The 23,804-nt window shown below is 36.0% G+C and overlaps 1 protein-coding gene across 1 annotated transcript in view; it reads left to right on the top strand.

Moving 5' to 3' along the window:
• LOC111152251 (SRSF protein kinase 1) overlaps positions 1 to 23,804 on the top strand; it is a 78,612-nt gene that overhangs the window by 29,601 nt on the left and 25,207 nt on the right. Inside the window, 6 exon segments of the mRNA XM_022510698.1 lie at positions 12,823 to 12,941; positions 14,466 to 14,574; positions 15,326 to 15,413; positions 16,978 to 17,065; positions 22,113 to 22,219; positions 23,090 to 23,255. Of these exon segments, the coding sequence (XP_022366406.1) occupies positions 12,823 to 12,941; positions 14,466 to 14,574; positions 15,326 to 15,413; positions 16,978 to 17,065; positions 22,113 to 22,219; positions 23,090 to 23,255 (677 nt within the window).

Here is a 23,804-nt window from a genome sequence, read left to right as displayed (position 1 = left end):
AACATTTTTACTCTCCCCCATATTTTGTTTTTGATGTCACATTTTATTGTGTATCCTTTAATTAATCAACATAATCCTAGTTAATTTTACTGCTTTTGTCTTTTAACTGCCATCTAGCTTTATACGTGATTAATCCATTTCTTTTGCAATATGTTTACCTTTCCAGTGAGATACAATCTTTCATATGACTTCTTGTTGCTAATTAGTGCCTTTTCTTTTCAGCTTAAAGAAGTCCCTTTAACATTTCTTGTAAGGCTGGTTTAATGAAGATGAACTGGAAAACTCTATCTTTCCTTCAGTACTGAATGATAACTGCTGGGTAGGGTACTCTTGGCTGGAAGTTATTTCGTTTTGTTTTTTATTTCAGAACTTTCTGTATATTGTGCTGTTCCTTTCTGGCCTGCAGGGTTTCTGCTGAACAGTCTGCTTATAGTTTTATGAGGCTTCCTTTGCACATAATGAGTTATTTTTCTTCTGTTTTAAATTTTCTCCTTGTCTTTAACTTTTGAGATTTTTTTAAAAAATATGTTTTATTTAAGAGAGAGTGTGAGAGAGAGACCATGAGAAAGGGAGCACAAGCTGGGTGAGGAGCAGAGGGAGAAGTAGACTCCCCACTCAGCAGGGAGCCTGACATGGGGCTTGATCCCAGGACCTTGGGATCATGACCTGAGCTGAAGACAAATGCTTAACTGACTGAGCCACCCAGGCATCCCAAGTTTTGAGATTTTAGTTATGTGTCTTGGTGTGGCTGTCTTTGGATTCATCTTTTTTGGAAATTTTTAGGCTTCCTAAATCTGGATGTCTGTTTCTTCCCCCAGGTTAGAGAAGTTTTCACCCATTGTTTCTTCAAACAAGATATCTGCCTTTTTCTCTCTCTTTCAAACTTCTGGGACTCCTCTAATGCAAATGTTAGTCCATTTGATGTTGTCCCACAAGCCCCTTAGTCTGTCTTCACTTTCTTTTTCCTGCTGTCTTTCACTGTCTTAACCTGAGTTGATTGATCCTTCCTTCTGCTTCATTAGTCTGCCTGTTGGATCTAGTGTATTTTTCAGGTCAGTTATTGTAATCTTCAGCTCTGGAACTTCTGATTGGTACATTTTTAGTATTTCAAATCTCTATTAAAGTCCTCACTGCGTTCATCCATTCCTCTTCCAGGGTTGGTGAACATCTGTTTAACCATTGTTTTGAACTTATCTCTGTTGTTAAGGTCTATTTTTCTGAGGTTTTATCTTGTTCTTTCGTTTGGAACATATTCTTCTGTTTCATCATTTTGCTTCGTTCTCACTTGGTCGGTTGGAAACAACCACCTTTCCAAGTCTTGAAGGAGTGGCCTAATGTAGGATATGAACCTTGTTGCTTAACCCTGCCCCAACTCTTTGTTGTCTTTCAAACATTTGTCCATGCAGCCTATTATATTTTTAATAGATCCTAGTAGTTGAAAGTATGCTTAACAGTTTTTAATAGCTCCAGTAGTTGAGGGTAACCCTGAGGGGAGGGTTTAAGCACCTAGAATCAGGCTCTTTGGAAACCAGACCCTTAGGCAGCAGTTTTTAAGTGTGTGCACATGGATATATTCCTGTGGGACCACAAGCATAATAAGTCTCACTGGCCAGACAATTTGACAGTGTCGCCTGGGCAGCAGTTGCAAAAATTAGGCCTCCAGATGAGTGTATAATCTCTTTTCTGGGAGATACTGGCTACCTGGAACATGGCAGAAGAGTTTCAAGAGGCGCCCACTGCTGTGTTCCTTGAGAGCAGCTCCATAGTCTATTAAATGTGTGCCATACCTGAAGCCCACCCCTCAGACTGAAGCTCCTGGACAAGCCAGCAGGCCTTCACAGAAAGATTGGGGGTTGTGCCTTGTTATGCAGTCTACACAGTGCCCTGGAGGTAGCTTCCTGCCAGGACTTCTCTCTTTGATTGCCACAGTCCCATGAGATGCAAGCCCCACTGGCCACCAGAACCCAGAGGACAGCAGCTGCAAAAACAGGGGCACCAACTGCATGCAAAATTCCCCTCTAGGAGGCCAGTGCTCCAGAGCATGGCAGGAAAGTGCAATAGTGGTGCCCATCCTCTGAAGTCTCTGGAAAGGACTATAGTCAACCCCTAGATTCATGTTTAAGTATGTTGATTTTGAAAGTAGAAAATCAGTAGTCTATTAATAACTTACATTACTTTAACTATTATACCTGTAATTATATATACTTTTTTGTTTGGCTTTTGGTGGTTTTCTGGAATTTTTATTATTTTTCCCCTTTGTGTCATTTTATTTTACCATGTATCTCCAATATCTTGAGTATAGTTTCTTGTCTGTGTGTTTTCCCTGAGACCTCCCTCTTAGAGCCCTCCAGCCTCTCACTGTAGAGTAATCTCAGAGTAAATGCATTTTAGGGCTTTTTAAATTATTATTATAGTATAGTTAACATACACAGTGTCATTAGTTTCAGGTGCACAGTACAGTGATTTAGCAATTCCATACATGACCCATTGATCATCACAAGTGCACTCCTTAGTTGCCATAGGTTTTCTTCACAGTTGTTCTCGTGGAACTTTTTTTTTCTGTCATCTCTTTTGGATTCACTGTTTACTTGGATCTCATGTCTTCTTTCTTTAACCTTTTGTTTCCTGTCCTCAAGCAACTTCTTTAGAAAAGGTGAATGATAAATAAGTTCTATATCCTTCTATATTTAAAAGACTTTGCCCTCAAATCTATTCAAAGCTACATTGGGTAAAACAAAAAAAGTTATTTTCCTCAGAATTTAGAAGTCATTGCTTCATTGTCTTTTCGTATGCTGGATTTCTAATGAGACATTTGATGCTAGTGTGATTATTGTTCTTTTAAATCTTTTTCCCCCCTAGAAGCTGTTAGGACCTTAATACTAGATTCTGAAATTTCCCTAATAATATATCTATATGTTGGCAAGAGTAATCCTGTTTAGCACCACGAGGGGCTGTTTTTTTAAAATGGTGATTCTGGGCGCCTGGGTGGCTCAGTGGGTTAAGCTGCTGCCTTCAGCTCAGGTCATGATCTTGGGGTCCTGGGATCGAGTCCCACATTGGGCTCTCTGCTCAGCAGGGAGCCTGCTTCCCCCTCTCTCTCTCTCTGCCTGCCTCTCTGTCTACTGTGATCTCTCTCTGTCAAATAAATAAATAAAAAATTTTTTAAAAATAAATAAATAAAAATAAAATGGTAATTCTGTTTAATCCCCAGACATTTCTTATATTCCTTTAATAATATCCTCCCATCCAAACAGAGCTCTCTTATTTTGCCACTCCCATTATTCAGATGTTGGCCCTCTTGAATTGATTGTCTCTGACCTCTTTTTGGTGCATCTATCATCTCCATAGGTGATTTTTCCCCCCACATTTAGAGGACTGTTTATATTCCAAAGCTTCTTTCCCATATTACTTACCTTTTAGAGCACCTTATTCCATTTTGAAGTTAATATCACTTAAGATATTAAATCTCTCTATTCATATAAATTATGGTTGACCCTTGAAAAACAAAGGGGTTTGGGATGCCAAACCCAACAAAGTGAAAAATCCATGTATGTTTTGACTGCCCAAAAATTCAACTACTAAAAGCTTACTGAAGCCTCACCTTGCTGGTAACATAGTTCATTAACACATATTTTGTATGTTGTATGTGTTACATACTGTATTCTTTTAATAAAGTACACTAGAGAAAAGAAAATATTACTAAGAAAATCATAAGGATGAGAAAGTACATTTATAGAACTATGCTGTATTTATCATCAAAAAATTTGCATATAAGTAGTCCCATGTAGTTCAAACCCATGTTGTTCAAGGGTCAAGCGTAGTTTTATTTATTTATTTAAAAAAATTTTTTTAGAGAGTTCTATCTATTTAGTTGAGAAAGAAAGAGAATGAGCAGGGAGGAGGAACAGAGGGAAGGAGAGAAGCAGACTCCTGCTGAGCACGGAGCCCAACATGGGGCTTGAACCCAGGACCTGGAGATCATGACCTGAGCTGAAGGCAGACGCTTAACCAACTGAGCCACCCAGGCACGCCCAACTGTAGTTTTAAAAATTGTGACCTTCCTGGGGCATCCAGGTAGCTCAGTTAGTTGGGTGACTGACTCTTGGTTTCAGCTCAGGTAATGATCTCAGAGTTCTAAGATCAAACCCTTTGTTGAGTTCCCAGCTCAGCAGAGTCTGCTTCCCCTCGTTCTCCCTCTGTCCCTCCCTAATCCCAACCCCCAGCTCATGCATTGTGCTCTTGCATGCTCTCTCTCTCTCTCTCTCTCTCTGAATGAATGAATGAAAACTTTTTTTTTTTTTTTTTTTTAATGTGTTCTTCCTGAATGCACTTCTCTCAGATCGGTTTTCCAGTTGTTTATCTTGGTCTCTATCTTTAGGGGTTGGAGGCTTTTCTCAAATGTTTGCTAATACTTGGTCAGCTTTTCATTTTTATGAGATGAGCCATTAGAGAACTGATTGAAAGCCTTGTGTCCTAGCAAGGATTTTTCTTTTTAAGATGAATAAGTAGAGAGTCATCCGTGGTTCTGGGCACCTGAATCTGGAGAACTTTACTCTGGAGTACCAGCATCCACACTGACAGCCTTTGTTATTCCATTTGTGTTCATTTTCTTTAGAGAATAGCCCTATAGGGTAAATGCCAGACTATCTACTTTGCTGTGTTAGGGTGTCAAAGTTATTTTACAAACCTTCAGTTAATCTCTTTATTTATCCCTCATCTCATACCTGCATTCCATCATACCTGTATCTATCATTTAATCAGGTATCACAGGTTGGCTATCTCCCTCTACCACTGTAGCTCACCCTACCTTTGTGTTTCTGGGTTGCCAGGACATTGCTCTTTCTGTCTCCTCCACATTGTTTTAGATTTATAACCTTATTCCTTTATTTAGTTTTGTTGGCTTTGAGCGGGAAGATGATATAAATAGTTGTGCAGTCCATCATCTTAAAGTGTGTTCCTAGTTTTGGGCTATAATAAATGCAGTGATAACCATTATTATGTCCAAGTCTTTGTCCATATATATCTTAATTTCTTTCACAAATTTTAAAGCTTTTTATATTTTAAAATAGGGGTGCCTGGGTGGCTAAGTCGTTGGGCATCTACCTTTTTGGCTCAGGGCGTAGTACCAGGTCCTGGGATGGAGCCTTGCATCAGGCTCCGTGCTTGGCAGGGAGCCTGCTTCTCCCTCTTCCACTCCCCTTGCTTGTGTTCCCTTTCTTGCTGTCTCTCCCTCTGTCAAGTAAATAAATAAAATCTTTTTTAAAAAAATAAAAATAAGAAATCTTTTTTTTTTTTTTTTTAAGATTGATTTTATTTATTTGTCAGAGAGAGAGATCAAAAGTAGGCAGAGAAGCAGGCAGAAAGAGAGGGAGGGGGAAGCAGGCTCCCTGCTCAGCAGAGAGCCCAATGCTGGGCTGGATCCTAGGACCCTGAGATCATGACCTGAGCTGAAGGCAGAGGCTTAACCCACTGAGCCACCCAGGTGCACCTAAAAATAATAAATCTTAAAATAATTGCAGGTTTGCAGGAAGTTGCAAAGATAATATAAGGAGGTTCTAGCTTCCCCCAATAGTTGCTTCTTATGTAACTATAGCAAAACTAGGAAGTTGACATTGGTATAAAGTGTGTGTTTATCTTAATTTATAGGATAAGTATTTAGAAGTGAAATAACTTAAAATTGTTGTGATTATTGCCTAATTATGTTTATGTATGTGTCTTATTTAGAATGCTTCTTATTATAAGTAACCAAATTCAAACTCACTTAGGCTGTATCCAGAGGGATTAATAGTTAGGGAGTTGTCTGTAAACCCTGGAGATACATTCAGTGCCCATTTTCCTCCACCATTAGCCAATAAATACCTTTGCTTTATTCTTCTTTATTTTGACTTCATTCTCAGAATTCTCTCCCTACTTGGCAGCAATAAACATATTGGACAACTCCTTGGCCCTTAGTGCTTAAGATTTCAGAAATAGAGCTCCCAGCAGCCATCATTTCCCCCTCAAAAAGATCCTAGATCTTGCTTGGATCATGTGTCCACCCCTGTAGAGAGAGAGGGTGGGTAGGGCCATATGATTGCAGCCTTGGCAATTGTAGAGGGTCATTCCCTAAAAGGAAATGATGCTGGATAGAAGATGAAGCGGAGTATGAAAGTGGCAGTCCTATCCTTGCACGCTTACTAACCTAACAATGAGTTGTATCTTTTTTCAAATTTTATCTATTTTTTAAATGATGTGACTATTTCATGAGTAACAAGTTTTGTTTTATAATTGGTGTATTCATAGTTACAAATTTTTCTCAAGTGAAATTGTCACAGATTTTAACATGTAATATACCTATTTTTAAATACTTTGAAGTTTTAATTAATTTTTTAAAGATTTTATTTATTTATTTGAGAGAGAGAGAGAGCAAGCAGGGTGAGGGGCAGAGGGAGAACCAGACTCCCTGTTGAGCAGGGAACCCAATGCAGGGCTCAACCTGGGACTCAGGGATCATGACCTGAGCCAGTCAGATGCTTTGCCAACTGAGCCACCCAGGCAGCCCTACTTTGACATTTTAAATTTCATTTCCTCTTTAAATCAAGAGCTAAGATATTTTTATTATATTTTATGGTATGCCCATTTTGGGGATCTTATTTTTGGATGTTTGGGAAGACCAAATATAAAGTTCACATGTAAGTATATCAGTTTAATATGTTAAGTTATTATATAGTTGGTGCCCATTTGTACTCCTCCTTGATCATATCCCTATATTGTAGCTCCACTGTAGAATTTGTAGTTACCTTGAATTTGTTCTTTTTTTTTCTTGTTTTAATCACTTTTTTCCCTCAGCTTTTTTTGAGATACAATTGACCTATAATATTGTGTAAGTTTAAACTGTACAACATAGTTACTTGATATATTTATATTGCAATATTATTGCCATTGTAGCATTAGCTAACATCTGTTGTGTCAGATGATTATCATTTCATCTAGTGGTGGGGACAATTAAGGTCTAGTCTGAGGGGCCACCTAGGTGGCTCAGTGGGTTAAAGCCTCTGCCTTCCGCTCAGGTCGTGATCCCAGGGTCCTGGGATAGAGCCCTGCATCGGCCTCTCTGCTCAGCAGGGAGCCTGCGTCCTCCTCTCTCTCTGCCAGCCTCTCTGCCTACTTGTGAGCTCTCTCTCTCTCTCTCTCTCTCTGTCAAATGAATAAATAAATAAAATCTTAAAAAAAAAAAAATCTAGTCTCAGGGCACCTGGCTGGCTCAGTCCTAGAACATAGGAATCTTGATCTCAGGGCCATGAGTTCAAGCCCCATGCTGGTCTAGTTTACTTTAAAAAAAAAAAAAGCAAAAGCATACTTAAATGTTTTAAATTTTTAAAAAAAAAATCTTGTCTAGAGGTGCCTGGATGGCTCATTTGGTTAAGCTTCCAACTCTTGATTTTGACTCAGGTCATGATCTCAGGGTCATGGGATTGAGTCCTGTGTCAGGGTCAGCACAGTCTGAGAGTCTCTCCCTCTGCTCCTTGTCCTGCTCATGTGCTCTCTCTCCAATAATAAATGGATAAATCTTTAAAAAAGAAAAAAGATCTAGTCTCTGAGAAATTTAATGTTTGGGGGCACCTGGCTGGCTCAGTCAGAGGAACATGCAACTCTTGATCTCAGGGTGATGAGTTCAAGTCACACATTGGCTCTAGATGTTACATAAATAAACTTTTTTTTTTTAAACAAAGTTTAATGTGTGTAATACAGTTTTGCTGTCTGTAATCACTCTACTGTGTATTAGATCTTTACTAGTTGCAGTTCTTTATTTCCTTATATTGGCCATTTTGTGTGTGTTTCAAATTTGGTTAAAGTGATACATGTATTCTGCATCTTGCTATTTTCACTTCATCTTGTTTGGGCAATTAATTCATGCTGTTTTATGAGTGTAATTCATTTTGTTGGATATAATATTTTACTATATCAAAATACCATGACTTATCCTTTCTCTTCTTGATGGACATTTAGTTTCCTGCTTAATGTTATTACAGATGGTGCTGCTGTAAACATAGTCACGTGTGCTACTTCTGGGGTGTTCATAGCAGTGTGACTCATAATAGTCAAAAAATGGGAACAACTCAAATGCCCATCAGTTGATGAATGGATAAATAAAATGTGATCTATCCATATAATGGAATATTATTCATAAAAAGTAATGAAGTACTGATACATCCCACAACATGGGTAAACCTAGGAAAACATTATGCTATGTGAAGGAAGTCAGTCATAAAAGACCATATATTGAATGGTTCCACATGAAATGTCCAGAAAAGTCAGATTCATAGACACAGAAGGTAGATTAGTGGTTTCCTGAGTCTAAGGGAAGAGTATAATGGTGAGTTACTGCTAATTGGATTGGGTTTTTTGTGGGAGTGGTGAAAATGTTCTAAATTAAGGTTGTGGTAATACAACTCTGTGAATATACTAAAACCACTGAATTATATGCTTTAGATTAGTGATCTTATGGGATGTGAATGATATCTCCCTAAAGAAGTTAAAAATAATTTCTAGGTCACTGTTTTTCAAACCAACCTTGTAGTAGGTTATAAACCAATTTAGTTGGTTAGTAATAGACTTTGTAAAAAAAAAAAAAAAAAAGAGAGAGAGAGAGAGAGTGTATAAGTAAAGTATAAGTAAAAACTCATAAGTAGCATATTCTTTATGGCAATTATAAATATAAATATATATTTTATATATTATATATAATATACATATGAATTATAAATATATAGTATTTGCTCACAAAAGACAGTAGTTTTGGCACTTGAGTTTTATTATTTATTTGGCTGATTAGAGACTGAGGTAAAGAATGCTTAGAAATGAGGATTATACCAGAAATGGAATCTAAATTGAAAAGATCCTTAGAAATAAGGGGGAATACCCTGACAAATATGGTTTTTATCTGTTTTTACTCCTTCTGTGTCAAGTCTTGCTTGGAAATATAAGAGGAACAAAACTGCCAAACTTTTCCACTACTTTCTGCCTTCCTCACAGATTTTTGCCTTGGCTTCATTCTGTACCCTTGTCAAGTACATTCCTATTTCTAACAGTACTGCTGTTTGGATCAAGTTATCTCTTCTGAAATCACGCTGCTATTAAAATTTGATCCATTGTCCATTTCAATTTCTATGAGATTTTGTAGATGTACTGGGTTTAATCTTATATGCTTTGAGAGCTTTAAAGTGCTGGCATAATTTTTTCCTTGTGAACATGAATAGCAGAATTTTGAGACCAGAAGTGTAGGTATGAAGAATTTCAAAGCACAGACTGAAACTATTTTAGACCTTGCCTTTTTTGTTCTAGGAAGAATGGGTTTTAGTTCCTAATATTAATAAGCTGAAATTTCTTTCTGTAGCATTTCTGTCAGTTCTTTACTCTTAACACCCATTGTCAATGGAAGTTAAAGTGATTTTGAATTCTTTAATCATATCACCATATTATCCTCATTATCTACTAGTAACTGTCTCTGTTTCCTCAGAATTTCTCTTTTCTTTCTGTTTTTGTTTCAGTTGTCTGATGTTACATAAGTATGGCATTAGTAAAACATGGGTAGTTTGAGAAAGCCAAGATGATACAGGATCAGAAGGAAACTTTAATTAGTATCCTTAAGGTAAAAGTGCCTCATTGAAACGAAGCAGGAGTCTGTAAAAAAGGAACATTCAAGAGCAAAAATGGGGCACCTGGCTGGCTCAGTTGGTAGAGCATATGATTCTTACTCTCAGGGTTGTGAGTTAAAGCCTGTGTTGGGCATAGAATTTATTTTTTTAAAAAGTGTAAGAAATTGAAAATATGGTAGAAATGTAATAGACAACACAAGTTAGATAAATCTAAAAAGAGAACAGCAGCAGAATCTAAGGAGATAGAAAATATAAGAAAATTAATGTAGTGAGTCAGAGGGTCCAGTGTCTGAAAAAAACATGTTCCAAAGAGAATAGACAAAATGAAGAGGATTAAATTTACATTGAAATACAGGAAATTTTCTCAGAACTGAATGAATCTCTGTCTTGCAAGTAATTACACAGAAAGTACTTAGCAAGCTGGATTTTGAAAAAGCCATTCAGGAAATTTCAGAACATGGGAATTAAAGAGAAAATCTTTAAAAAACACTGAGGGAGAAAAACAAGCCCTGTTTGGAAGACTCAAGAAATCAGAAGGCATTGGTTGGACTTGTCAACAGCAACACTGAAAATAGAAGGTGACAAAGGATTTACTTTATACCCAGACCAGCAATCAAGGGTGAGGATAAAATAATAAGAGAGATCTTAAATTTACCTCCCATGTGCTCATTCTCCAGAAGTTACTAAGAAATGTGCACTATGAAAATGAAGGAGTAAATCGCTGTGGACCTAAAGGAACAGGACATCTACCACAGAGAGATGACTGGATATTAAGACATTATATATTTGAAATTAATACTTAAATGTAAATTTATTATATTTTTTTAAATGACATTCCAGAGTTAAAAAGTAGGATCCCTCCCCGCTTAAGTAATCTTTCTCTGTTGTTTTAGAATAACAGGATAGTTTCTTCTGTCCCAACCATATCAGGGTAGAGACTGTATTTCAAATTGTGACTTGGAATTCATTATTCAATCTTGAATCCTTTGGGAATTCTACTTAAAGATAAAAAACTCTTCACAAATATATTTGTTTCCAAGAATGTCCAAATCTTTTAAAAATAATTTTTTAATTAATCCCATGATGTTTGTAGAATCCTAATATTTCAGCATTTTTATATCTGGTTTTCACTATTATATTTCACTGCTTTTCAAAAGTTTCAAATTATAGTTCTCGATCAAATTGTAATTTTATTTTTGTAATTTTATTTGTATAAGGTACAAGTTTGAAATTAGAGAATCTGTTTTAGAAATTCATTTTAATCTTAAATTCAGGAATATTCATTCAGACTCCTATTTCCACATAGGAAAGTGGGCCAGTTCTTTACTAAATAAGTTTTCCAAACACATGTTTTCACTAAAAATGAATGCTTTGAATAGTGTAGTTTATATAGCTACTTTTATATTCCTGGAAGACAAAAACGTATCCAGAATTGAGGCAGGTTGGAAAGGTCACCAAAAATCTAAATCTGAATCATTAGTTATGCTTGCCAAGGTATTCCCTATGTCTCAGTAGCCCATATAACTGGTTTTGCTATTAAAAATTTTTTTCTGTTAAACTGTGTCTTTTAAAAACAATCTAATGAAACAGAATGATGAAAAGATAAATAAAATATTGAAAAATAGGGATTAAAATTCCTTTTCCTGCAACTACGGAAAGGAATGTTGTGTACCTGCTTATTTAGCATGAAACTATAAAGCAGGCAACTAAGAGGTGTCAACCTGAATACAAATCCAAGCCTTTCTGCCTCTGAACTTTTCAGTGCACAAAAATTTTGATGCAACTTATTGATGGCATGTAGAGAAAGGAATTAGTAAAATTTTTTTATTCATTTTAAGTTGAGAAACCATCTTTACCTATCAGATAAGCTAAGTTTTCCAAACATGTTAATACTTAAGTACCAAAAGCACATACATGGCAGGAAATGTAACTCAGTTACAACCTCTTTAGAAAAGTCATACTTACATAATAATTCTAAAGGCTGTTCATGGCTACAGGCTGGAAAGAAACAGTTTAAAATATTAATTTGTTCAGAATAGAAGTGTTTTTAAATAGAAAAATTGTTTCCCAAACTTTCTATATTTAACATGTTTTTTTTTTAACTTTTTCTTTCTTTCTTTCTTTCTTTCTTTTTTTTTTTTAATTTGACAGACAGAGATCACAAGTAGGCAGAGAGGCAGACAGAGAGAGAAGGGGGAAGCAGGCTCCCTGCTGAGAAGAGAGCCCGATGCGGGGCTTGATCCCAGGACCCTGGGATCATGACCCTGAGCTGAAGGCAGAAGCTTTAACCCACTGAGCCACCCAGGCGCCCTAACATGTTGTTTTTATAAATAGGGAGAACGTTTCTATCCTTCCCTGGTGGTTTAACTTCAGGGAAATAATTCTGAATGCAGAATAAAGATTATCCAAAAATACTCATCAGCTTTATTTTTAGTGGTAAAAAATTAGAAACAAGTTAAATGTCCAACTGAGCAGAATTTGCCAAAGTAAGTGGTGATATGGCTAAGGAAAATATGTAAGATTTAAGAGATGGCATAGGAATGAGGAGAAAACTTTAAAATATAATGGGAAAAGCAGGATACCAATTTGTTTATATAGCATGTGATTACAAATACATGTTTTCATAAAAATACAGGAAAATACTGAAAGAAAATATAATAGTTTTATCAGTAATTTGTTTGGATATTGAGTTCAAGTAGTTTTTTCCCTTTGTGCTTTTATGTGTTTCCCAGATTTTATTTAATCATGTAATGATTTTTTTTCTTTTCTTTTTTTAAAATTTTTTTTATTTTTATTTTTTTTTTTTTAATTTTTGTGGGGCATCTAGGTGGTCTGTTAAGCGTCCAACTCTTGGTTGCGGCTTAGGTCACGGTCTAAGGGTCGTGAGATCCAGCCCTTGTGTCAGGCTGAATATGGAGTCTGCTTGAGATTCTCTCTCCTTCTCCCTCTACCCCTCTCACTCATGTGTATTCCCTCTCTCCGTCTCTCTCTCAAATCTTTTTTTAAAAAGGTATTATTTTCCTAACATAAGATAAAGTGATAGCTAATATTCTCTTAGGCCACCACTAGATAATATTCTGTGTATGTTATCTGTTAAGTAGGGAGACATTTTGATAATGACATTTTCTTAATGTCCTATTTTATTTTGTCCATGTGGAATGAACATGTTTTTATTATTTCTTAGATCTGAAATTCAGCACCGAGGCTCTGCTCCCCACTCTGAAAGTGACCTACCAGAGCAGGAAGAGGAGATTCTGGGGTCTGATGATGATGAGCAAGAAGATCCCAATGATTATTGTAAAGGTAAGGCTTTTCATAAGGAGATACCAAGTAAGATAGGATTCATGTACATGCAGTATCTCACTTAATTATTTGGTCTATGAGTGTAAGCTGTTTTGATGTTTTCTGCTTCTTGCATCCTTTTCTTGAAGTATAAGAAATAGTATTTCCTCTCAGTTCAATTTAATGTATTAAAGCTTGGTTTTATATTAAATCTGTTTTTACCCTTTTTTTCCTTAAAAACGATAGTACGTATTTACCTTAGAAAATTTCAGAAATACATTAAACAAAAAATATAAGCCATTTGTAACACTGTATTACCCAGAAGTACCCAATTTTGAGATTTGGCATATAGACTTTTCAGAAAACCTTTTCATTACTTTTTTCTCATAGTGATAATTGCTAAGATAAGTTAAACTGGAATTACAGATACTTAATAGCAAGTGATATCAGAATGTATCTAACTATCTGGGAGAACCTGGTTTGTGTTATTCTCAGCAAGCAAAGATGTAAAAATACCTTGATTCCTGCCACTGTTGGCAACCTTTTCAGGCTTTCCTTGTTTTGTTGTGTTATGTTGTTTTAGGAAAACAAACTTTTTTTAAGTTAAATAAATGGAATTCATTGATCTCCTGCATAAAAATACATTCTGAGACTCTAACTATAAATAGATTTTATATAAACATTTACATGTTTAGGTAAATCTACTAGATTATTGAGGGGCAAGAATATTGTGATACATAACCTTATTTTTGTTTGAGAATGACTTATTTTGGGATGCCTAGGTGGCTCAGTTGGTTAAGTGGCTGCCTTCAGCTCAGATCATGATCCCAACCCTGGGATCAAGTTCTGCGTTGAGCTCCTTGCTTAGCGAAAAGTCTGCTTCTCCCTCTGCCTACTGTTCCCCCTGCTTGTGTACTCTATCTCTCTCTCTCACACACACAAATAAATAAAACCTTAAAAAAAAAAAAAAAAGAATGACTTAATGTTTTTTTGTTGTTTTTTTAATTTCTTTTCAGCGTAACAGTATTCATTGTTTTTGTAATGACTTATTGTTTTAAGTAACATGGTTGTTCAACATCTTGCTTACTCTAAATCATTAACCTTATTTTCTAAGTTTTTTTTTTAAAGATTTGCTTATTTTTTTAAATGAAGATTTATTTACTTAGAGACAGAGCACAAGCGTATGTGTGCGCAGGAGGTGGGGCAGGAGCAGAGGGAGGGCGAGAGAGACTCTCCAGCAGACTTGCTGCTGAGTGCAGAGCCCAACGCAGGGCTCTATCTCACATCTCACAACCCTGAGATCATGACTGAGCCAAAATCAAGAGTTGGATGCTTAACCAACTGAGGCACACAGGAGCTCCTAAGAATTTTTTTCATAACATGAGTTCAGTAATACTGTGTGGCTGATTTTTTTCTGTTCAGTTGATTATGTAGAAGAAACCATTTTTATTTGATAAACGGTATATAGATGTTGGAAAATGGAATGTAAGATACCTTTTTTTTACTACTTAAGTGACAATGTTTCTTTCTTATTGTTTCTTCCAGGAGGGTATCATCTTGTGAAAATCGGAGATCTATTCAATGGGAGATATCATGTGATCAGAAAGTTGGGCTGGGGACACTTTTCAACAGTGTGGTTATCATGGGATATTCAGTAAGTTGTAATAGTCCTGCAAAAGAATTAGGTGATGCCTAAGAGTTTTCATCTGAATTTCCAGAGATGATCCAGCCTTCAGTCTATCTCTAGACAAATTTCTTGATCAGAATTTTGTTGTTGGTAATCTATGTTCTTGGGCAAATTTATCTTTCATCTGGGGAAGAAGAGCCTTGGAGACAAAAGATTGATTCGATTAGTATCCATAAGGCACTTGGAACTCGGAAATTCAAAACATTACAAATATTCAATGAAAGTATGGTATGTAAATTCTTTAGGGTGTTTTTATTTGTTTGTTTGCTGGAGTAAGTTTTTAAATGATGTCCTATACCAACCTATGTGAAGTATTTCTTCTGGCTTTTTCTAGGAAAGTGTTAAAGCTTTTAACCTTTTAGCTTTTGACATGCAGATATACAGGACACTTCTGATTTGATGTGGTTGTCCCCCATATTTACTATCATTTCATAGTTTTACTTGGATTCAGAGAAGCATTCAGAAGGTAGACTTTAACTTGGAGAAATGTGTGCTGAGATTACTTAAGAACAGATTTTCTTCCTTCTATAAATGGAATCTGGCCATTTAGTACCATTAACAGTTACAAGTGATTAATAGAAATAGCCTGTGTTTAAGTACAGGAAGACATGAAACCAGTATTTGTACTTTTGTCACTGCCTCCCAGTTACAGGTAAATTTTACCTTCCTAAAGTGAGGATAGGGCATTAGGTCTTAACTGCCTGTGTTTGTTTCTTAGGGGGAAGAAGTTTGTGGCAATGAAAGTAGTTAAAAGTGCTGAACATTATACTGAAACAGCACTAGATGAAATCCGGTTGCTGAAATCAGTGAGTATTAGATCCCATGTGTGAACCACAAAGCATCATAAACAAAGTTTTGCTGAATTAAGACACACCAAATATAGACTTTTTAGCATGACTAATTTTTATTGTAAAGTTAAAATATCCTTAAAGAGGTAGAGGTAGATGACAATATTTATAAATTCTGTGCTTGTGGTAGGGGAAGTGGTGGATTCCCATCAAAAGCATTAAAAAAAACTTTCAAATAAATGAAAATATTTATGGAGCATGTTTTATGTACCGGAAAGCACAAAAAATGTTTTACTTTCCTACTGTAGTTTAAAGTTTTCTGACAATAGCCAAAAATATCCAGATGCCCATCAACAGATGACTGGATAAAGAAAATGTGATATTGGGTGTGTGTGTGTGAGAGAGAGAGAGAGAGAGCAAGCTGGAATATTACTTGGGCATCAAAAAGAATGAAATCTTGCCATTTTCAATGACATGCATGGAGCTAGAGAGTATTAGGCTAAGCGAAATAAGTCAATCAGAGAAAAATACATGATTTCACTTATGTGGAATTTAAGAAACAAAACAGATGGGCCTAGGGAAGGGGAAAAACAAATAAAATAAGATAAAAACAAAGGAAGACAAACCATAAGAGACTCTTAACTATAGGAAACACACTGAGGGTTGCTGGAGGGGAGGTGGGTGGGGGGATGGGATAACTGAGAGGTAGGCGTTAAGGAAGGCACCTGATATAATGAGCACTGAGTATTATAAGCAACTAATGAATCACTAAACTCTACTTCTGAAACTAATAAAAAAAAGTAAAGTTGTGTGAATAAGTAATATCTTATTTTATACTTTAAAATATTATAAAAATATATAAAATAAACACTGTGTTTATTAATTCCTTTTATATATCTGAAAACTTAGGTAAATTTTAGAAAACTTATTTTTAGTTTTGTTAAAAATTAGGAAGTTATGGTAGAAGGAGCTTAAACTCATAGTTAGAAAACCTAGACTTTAAGACCAGCCATAGTCCAGTATATCCTCTAGCTCACCATGTCATTTTTTCTGAGCCCTTGAGTTTTCATTTGTAAAGTGAGTGTGTTAGACCAGGAGAGCTCTAAGAAAGTAATTTTCAGAGTGCCAGTCTGTCTGACAGGCTAGGAGCCTGTGCCCAAAAGTTAAATCGATACTGCTTGCTTCCTTGATTGAGAAGGTTTTTTATGGGGGGGAATAAAGTTCGGCTGAGTAAACAGTGTGAGGAATGTTGGCTCAGTGGTTGTTTTGCATCCTATGAAAGCTCCTTATTTCCTCATGGCCTGGTAACCAGCATTAATTTGAGAGTTACACTTTTGGTAGAAAAATGGTTGAATTAGAGCAATAGTCTTTGTCAGTTGTATTTCCTTTTGTGCACTGTTTATTTCTTTGCCTGTTTGAGCAATTAAAATTTTAGTATGTTTTTCTCATAATTTGTGTGATCTCTTTCTTGGGAGTAATTGTTCCTTTGTTACATGTGCTACAGGTATTCCCTCCCTCCCCCACTAATTGGCTTATTTCCATGCTTTCCCTTTTGCTAAATACTGTCTCTTTCCCACTATAGGTTCGTAATTCAGACCCTAATGATCCAAACAGAGAAATGGTTGTTCAACTACTAGATGACTTTAAAATATCAGGAGTTAACGGAACACGTATCCTTTAAAGAAATGTTTGAAAATAAATCACGAAATAACCTTATCTCCGAGAAAGGAAACCAGATTGATATAAATAGCATTCGTCTCTTTTCTCAAGGCAAAGTATAATCAAACTACTTTGGGTTATTGTAGACTTCTGAACACAGATACGAATAGTGTTTATATGTTGTGACTTGCCAGGGTATTGCTTAGGCTTTTTCCCCTTTCCAGGCAAATTAAACCAAAGCAAAAGAAAATCTTTTTTTTTTTTTTTTTTTAATTAGGCTTGTATTAGTAAAAGTTCTTAATGGGAGTAATTTTTCATGATAAATACTGGAAAAAGAAAAAAATTAACATGTTGTATTATCTACTGGCCTTCAACATTGAAGAGGGTGTGCATATAGGTTATGCTTAGACTCTAAACAGGTGTGATTGCATTCTGTCAAAATGAAAAAACTGACTTGTTTAATGTTTTTATCTGGATTTTTAGAATTTCTTGAAGGAACCTTAGCTGATTTTTTTCATAAGTTAATATCACAGTGACATGTTGTGAACTGATTAAAAGGTTATTGCAACAGCCATGCTTATGATGGCTCATCAGACTTTTCAGAATAAAAGATGAAGTAGAATCTCACTTGGATTGGAGAGTCTAAAACTAACTGTTCATAAACTGTTTAAAAATGTTAAAAGAAAGACATTTCTTCTCTCATTCTATTTTTTCTGCATATTTAGCTTCTCTTAACATGCACTGTTAATTGCCAGTTGTCTCTTTTTAAGGAGGTGGGCTACATATGGTTCTGGAATCATGTGGTAAGAGGTTTGAATGGAGGAATGAGCGAGAACAGGTGATAATGTGAAAAGATTTTTTCTGTCATTCTAAATTCAGTTGTTATTTCCTTGGAGAAGTATAAATCACATATCCCTGATGTCTGAAGAAAAGTACTTCAAGAATCATCCATTTTAAAGCAGAGTCTTGTGACTGTTGTGATCACTCTGTAGATGGCTTACTCTGTATGTATATAATAAGGCTAACCAAGATACAAAACATACATAGGATGCCATTAGATTCTGTTTCCCTGTTGTTTGATCTTGTAATGATTGTCATGCCAACTCTCTCTCTCTGCTAATTTGGGAAAGCTACAAATAAAACTAGAAATATTCTAAATAATCTCCTCAATAATGCTTGAGTACCTTGATTTGACTCTAATGAAGAAGGGTGTTCTTTTTGTTGGTTTGTTTTTTAAACTATTGAAATCTTAGTGGGTTTGAATTTCAAGTTTCAAGATATTTTCCAAATATTACCAGGTAGTTTCTCTGTAGTTTTATCCACTGAGTCCCTCTTTGTCCTGAGCCCATTTCTCCTCTGCTCTTCCTACTTGTCTCCCAACTGTCTTGGCTCCCGCATTATTTGCTGCTACTAGAGATTGAAAAAGATAAAAGAGCGCTGCATTAAGGATTAATGAGTTATGCCATTCTCTTCTCACAAGATAAGCATGTCTACATGGAGCCATATATCTGTATTTTTCTTTGTATCTGAGCATTTCCAGAGCGCTGTCCTTCTCATACTGAAATATAAGGGACCCTAAACTAAGAGGGAGCACAAGCAGGGGGAACAGCAGACAGAGGGAGAGGCAGGCTCCCCACTGAGCAGAGAGCCCAGTGTGGGGCTCCATCCCAGGACCCTGAGATCATGACCTGAGCCGAAGGCAGAGGCTGAATCCACTGAGCCACCCAGGCGCCCCTCTTAAGCTACTAAATGTTCAGTCATTTTTGTATCACTGTGTAGAGATTGAAAATCCCACTGTCAAATTACAATGCTTCTCTCAACAAATCAAACATTGAAACTAGGAGCATAATAGAATAACTTAAAAATTCCATTTTCTGGGTTTTTTTTTTTTTTAAAGCAATCTGCATTTTAATAAGTCCTGTTTTGTTATATTTTGTGTATACAAAAGTAGAATAGTTAATCTACAAACACTCATTATGCATTTTAGGATCTTGTTTAATCTTGTTTTGTCTCTACCTCTTGCTAATTTTGTGGCCAACGTTAGATATATTACTTCACCCATAATTATTTTAGAATGTATCTCCAAAAGAGAAGGACTTTAAAATATAACCTCAATATAATTACTATATCTAAAAACATTAGGACCAGTTTTTTAGTCATCCAGTATCTAATCTGATAGTGTATCACCTATGTTTTTGTCTAGGAGTTTATGGTTTCAGGTCTTAACATTCAATGAAGTCTCCATTTTTTTTTTTAAGATTTTATTTATTTATTTGACAGAGATCACAAGTAGGCAGAGAGGCAGGCAGAGAGAGAGAGAGAGAGGAGGAAGCAGGTTCTCTGCTGAACAGAGAGCCCGATGTGGGGCTCGATCCCAGGACCCTGGGATCATGACCTGAGCCGAATGCAGAGGCTTTAACCCACTGAGCCACCCAGGCCCCCGAAGTCTCCATTTTGAGTTGATTTTTGTATGTGGTGTAAGATAGTCATCAAGTTTCATTCTTTTGCATGTGGCTGACTAGTTTTCCCAACACCATTTATTGAAGAGATTTGTTCTTTCCCCAGTGTGTCATAAGTGAATTGACTATATGTATGGGTTTATATCTGCCCACGACTATGACTGTGAATTTATCTAGCCTTTTTCATGAGAACAGACATTGTTGAAGCCTTTTGGGTTCACTGGTCACTATTCTTTCTAATCCCCTCAAGTGATATTTTCCCCCTGCCTCCAGTAGTTTCCTTGTATACTTATGTTGATTAGTAGTACTCTGCTAAATACTTAAGGGGATCCCTCTGCAGATCTCCAAGATTCTCTTTTTCTGTAGCTGCCTTGGTCTCCCAAGACTGTTAACTCTATCTCTTAATCTCAGGGGATCTTGAAAGTCTCAAGGCAGTAAGATGGGGCAGTCATAGGACTCAGCTCATTTGTTTCTCTTTTCTCAAGGATCACTGCCTTTATTTGCCTGATGTCAGGGTCAATCAATAAATTTGTTGTTTTATGTATTTTGTCTGCTTTTGTTGTTGTCATTTTAAACAAGAGGGTAAATGCATGCCATGTTAACTCCATCTTGACAGAAGAAGTTCCTAGGGATGTTTAACTTTGAGAAATTGCCAGCCAGTTTTCCAAAGTGGTAGTACCATTTTATACTTCTCTTAGCAAATAAGAGAGTTCTCATTGCTCCATATCCTCCCCTATATTTAGTCCTGTTGGTCTTTTTATTTTAGTTATTCTAGTGAATTTGAAACACTATCTTATGAAAATTTTATTTGTGTCTTCCTGAATAGTATGTCCCTTTAATCTTCTTTAATTTAGACCGTTGCTTTCCTTTATTGGCATTGACTTTTTTTATTTTAAAGAACCCAGAGCAGATATTTTATCTCTTTATTTGGATTTGTATAATGGTTTCCTGAAAATTAATTCCAAGTTAATTATTTTGGTCAAATATACTGCATGGATGATGCTTTATTCTTCTCAGTGTATTAAATCAGAAAGTACCTGATATCAGTATGTACTTTAGCATTAGTGGGTAATAAGTTGGATCACTAGGTTAAGTCACAGTCTTCCAGATTTCCCTGTTTAGAAGTACCATTTTCCTTTCATAATTAATAAGCAATCTGGGGTGATACTATGACATTGTGACTTTATTCCAGCCAGTCTTTAACTCAGTAGTTTTAGTGTTCATTGATTCTTACTTGAGCCAGTTATTGCTACAGTAATTATAAAATGGTAATTTTCTATTTCTGTCTTTGTATATCTGTTACTTGACTTTTTCTCTAAAAAAGATATTTCCAGGAGCACCTGGCTGCCTCAGTTTCAGGGTCCTGATTCTGAGCCCCATGTTGGGTGTAGAGATTACTTAGAATGAAGGTTAAAATCTTTTTAAAAAATTAAAAATAATTAAAAAGATATTTCCCTGTCCACAACACATACTTTTTAAAGTCTTTGTTTGGACTCACTCAGTTTTTATTTATAAGTTAATTCATAACTTCATTTTTTAAAATGCTTTCAACTTGGCCAGTGTCATCCTTTCCAAGCTGTTCTCTTAATGTGTTCCATTACTGTTCACACAACTAAGTTTCCAGGTTCATCTGGAATTTGGCCATTTCTTCAAGGAGCCCAGGTTTTCCTTTAGTGAAAAATCTTATTTAAAGGAGAATTCTGGGCACTAGTTCATTATTACATATGTATATTTTGACTTTTCCCATATGTAGAAATTTCTGGAGGTGCAAGGTAGCAACATACTACTAAAATCCCAGCCATGCCCTGCACATAATTATTCCTGCTTATGGTGATTGGAATGTTGATACATAAAGAGAACACATGGTGGCACTAGAATCAAGATTAGTTTTGTAAACTACAGAGCATAAAGCATGTCAGTTTCCTGTTCTTAAAAAATGTTGGCCTTGGGGCGCCTGGGTGGCTCAGTGGGTTAAGCCTCTGCCTTCAGCTCAGGTCATGATCCCAGGGTCCTGGGATCGAGCCCCTCATCAGGCTCTCTGCTCCGCAGGGAGCCTGCCTCCACCTCTCTCTCTGCCTGCCTCTCTGCCTGCTTGTGATCTCTGTCTGTCAAATAAATAAATAAAATCTTTAAAAAAAAAAAAAAGTTGGCCTTCACATTTTTTTAGGTTAAGTTTTGGTACATTATTTCCTGCAGTTAAAGCAGAAGTTATTTTTTCTTGCTTTGAGACATGAGAGTAGGAGTTGTTACCCTGGGCATTAGTTTTGCATCAGGGAAAACTAATCAACAACTTAAAGCTAGTGCTTTCACTAATTGAATGTGCAGGTTTCTTTTACTTTTACTACTGAGTGTTTTAATGTACATAGTTTTATCAGTAAACCAGCTCCCCCCCCCCCCAATTTCTTGGATGTTTTCAGTAACTAAAGCATTCACTAACCTTTGGAATTCAGAATATTGACAGCTAGTTATTTTTTTAGTCATACGCTTACTTTTTATACTGAAAGAATTCTACAGTAACAGTTTCATTGGGGCAGAACACATTTTATCTTGCCTCTTTCTTCCTTTGTGCCTCCCTTTTCTTTCCTTAACAAACTCCTAGATATCTGCATGGTTTTTGAAGTTTTGGGGCATCATCTGCTCAAGTGGATCATCAAGTCCAATTACCAAGGGCTTCCACTGCCTTGTGTCAAAAAAATTATCCAGCAAGTATGTATCCTAGTTTTTTCTATGTGGTGATTATTTTATATTCTTAAAGTGTCAGGAGTTTCTTATATCCAATAGAATTTTTATTTTAAAAACTAGGGTTTTTATTGTTAAAATTAGGTGTTTTATTCAGCCCCTAATGTTTATTCTCTCTTTAAATGATTTAGCAATAATCATTTTTCCCAGATTCATCTCCTATAATAATCATTAGAGAGGAAGATGTGTTCATTGACTGGTGTTGGAAATTTGGAGCCCTTATCTGGAAGTTCTGGTTGCAAATATTTATTATTTGTTAATAGAGAATTACTATGTCAAATTATTACTATCTGTAGAACATTATTCAAGGGTATTTTCTAATATTCTGAATAGCTTTCAATATACAGTAAAGAAGTTTACTCTCAGGAAAATATTAATACTTCAGAGGGCAAATAATTTGTTTGGATAATATGTTTTGGTGGAAAGAGCTCTAAACTGGCAATCAAGAGACCTCAGTTCTTTATCAACAAGGAAATGTTAATTAAGAGATATCTAAATCTTTCATCCCCTATATGTCAACATTTTAAGAGCATATTGACTTTTGTTCTCAGCCTTAATGTTCTTCATTAAATATCTCCAAATACTATTAGCTTTTTAAAACAATCAGCCTTTTAAAATTTTTATTAATAGATGAACTCTTGCCGTTGCTCATACTTTACAGGTAATCTTTCTGGGGAAGTATCCTTGGTGCCTTATTAAAAATGCTTTATTCTCTGTTGAAAACTACCATATTGTTCTTATATTTTTACTTTTTAAACTGTTGTATTGTGATTTCTTCCTTCTCCAGAAAGGACTTGAATTCTGTGTTTGCAAGTCTCCTGCTCTGTTCCCATTCAGGTGTTACAGGGTCTGGATTATTTACACACCAAGTGCCGTATCATCCACACTGACATTAAACCAGAAAACATCTTGTTGTCGGTGAACGAGCAGTATATCCGAAGACTGGCTGCAGAAGCAACCGAATGGCAGAGATCTGGAGCTCCTCCACCTTCTGGATCTGCAGGTATGTTTTCTTTAAGGACTTTGGTCTCATTAGAAGTTAATAAAAGTTCTGGGGCACCCAGGTGGCTCAGTTGGTTAAGCGTCTGCCTTCGAGCCAGTCCTGGGATCAAGCCTCCGCATCAGGCTCCCTGCTCACTCTGTCTGTCTCACGGTCTCTCTCTCAAATAAATAAATCTTTTTAAAAAAAGAAAGAAAGAAAAAAGTTGAGAAGTTCCTATTTTTATTCTATTACCAGGCAGTTAAATAAAGCATCTCTCATTTAACAATAAGATACAGTAAGTACTTATGTGTAAGAAAGTCTCAGCCTTCAAGACTTTAAATTTTAATCTTCAGTATTGCTCTCCTATAGAAAGAAGAAGTCTAGAAATTGTGTCTTCTAGATACAGATATTTTGTATACTCTAAGTTATTCATGATTCATATTCTTGTTTTAAAATATTTTTCCTTGTGATTCAGTGGCTATTTTTGATGTGTTTACCTCTGACCGTGATCATACATACATGCTTGCTTATAGATCAGTGTGATCTATAGAGGGGCAAGATAACTTTGCT

This window comes from Enhydra lutris, unplaced genomic scaffold (assembly GCF_002288905.1).
Source record: "Enhydra lutris kenyoni isolate GAN:26980312 unplaced genomic scaffold, ASM228890v2 scaffoldscaffold28, whole genome shotgun sequence".
Lineage (NCBI taxonomy): Eukaryota > Metazoa > Chordata > Mammalia > Carnivora > Mustelidae > Enhydra > Enhydra lutris.
The sequence above is the reverse complement of the archived record's forward strand: the minus strand, read 5'-3'. Positions and strand labels throughout refer to the sequence as shown.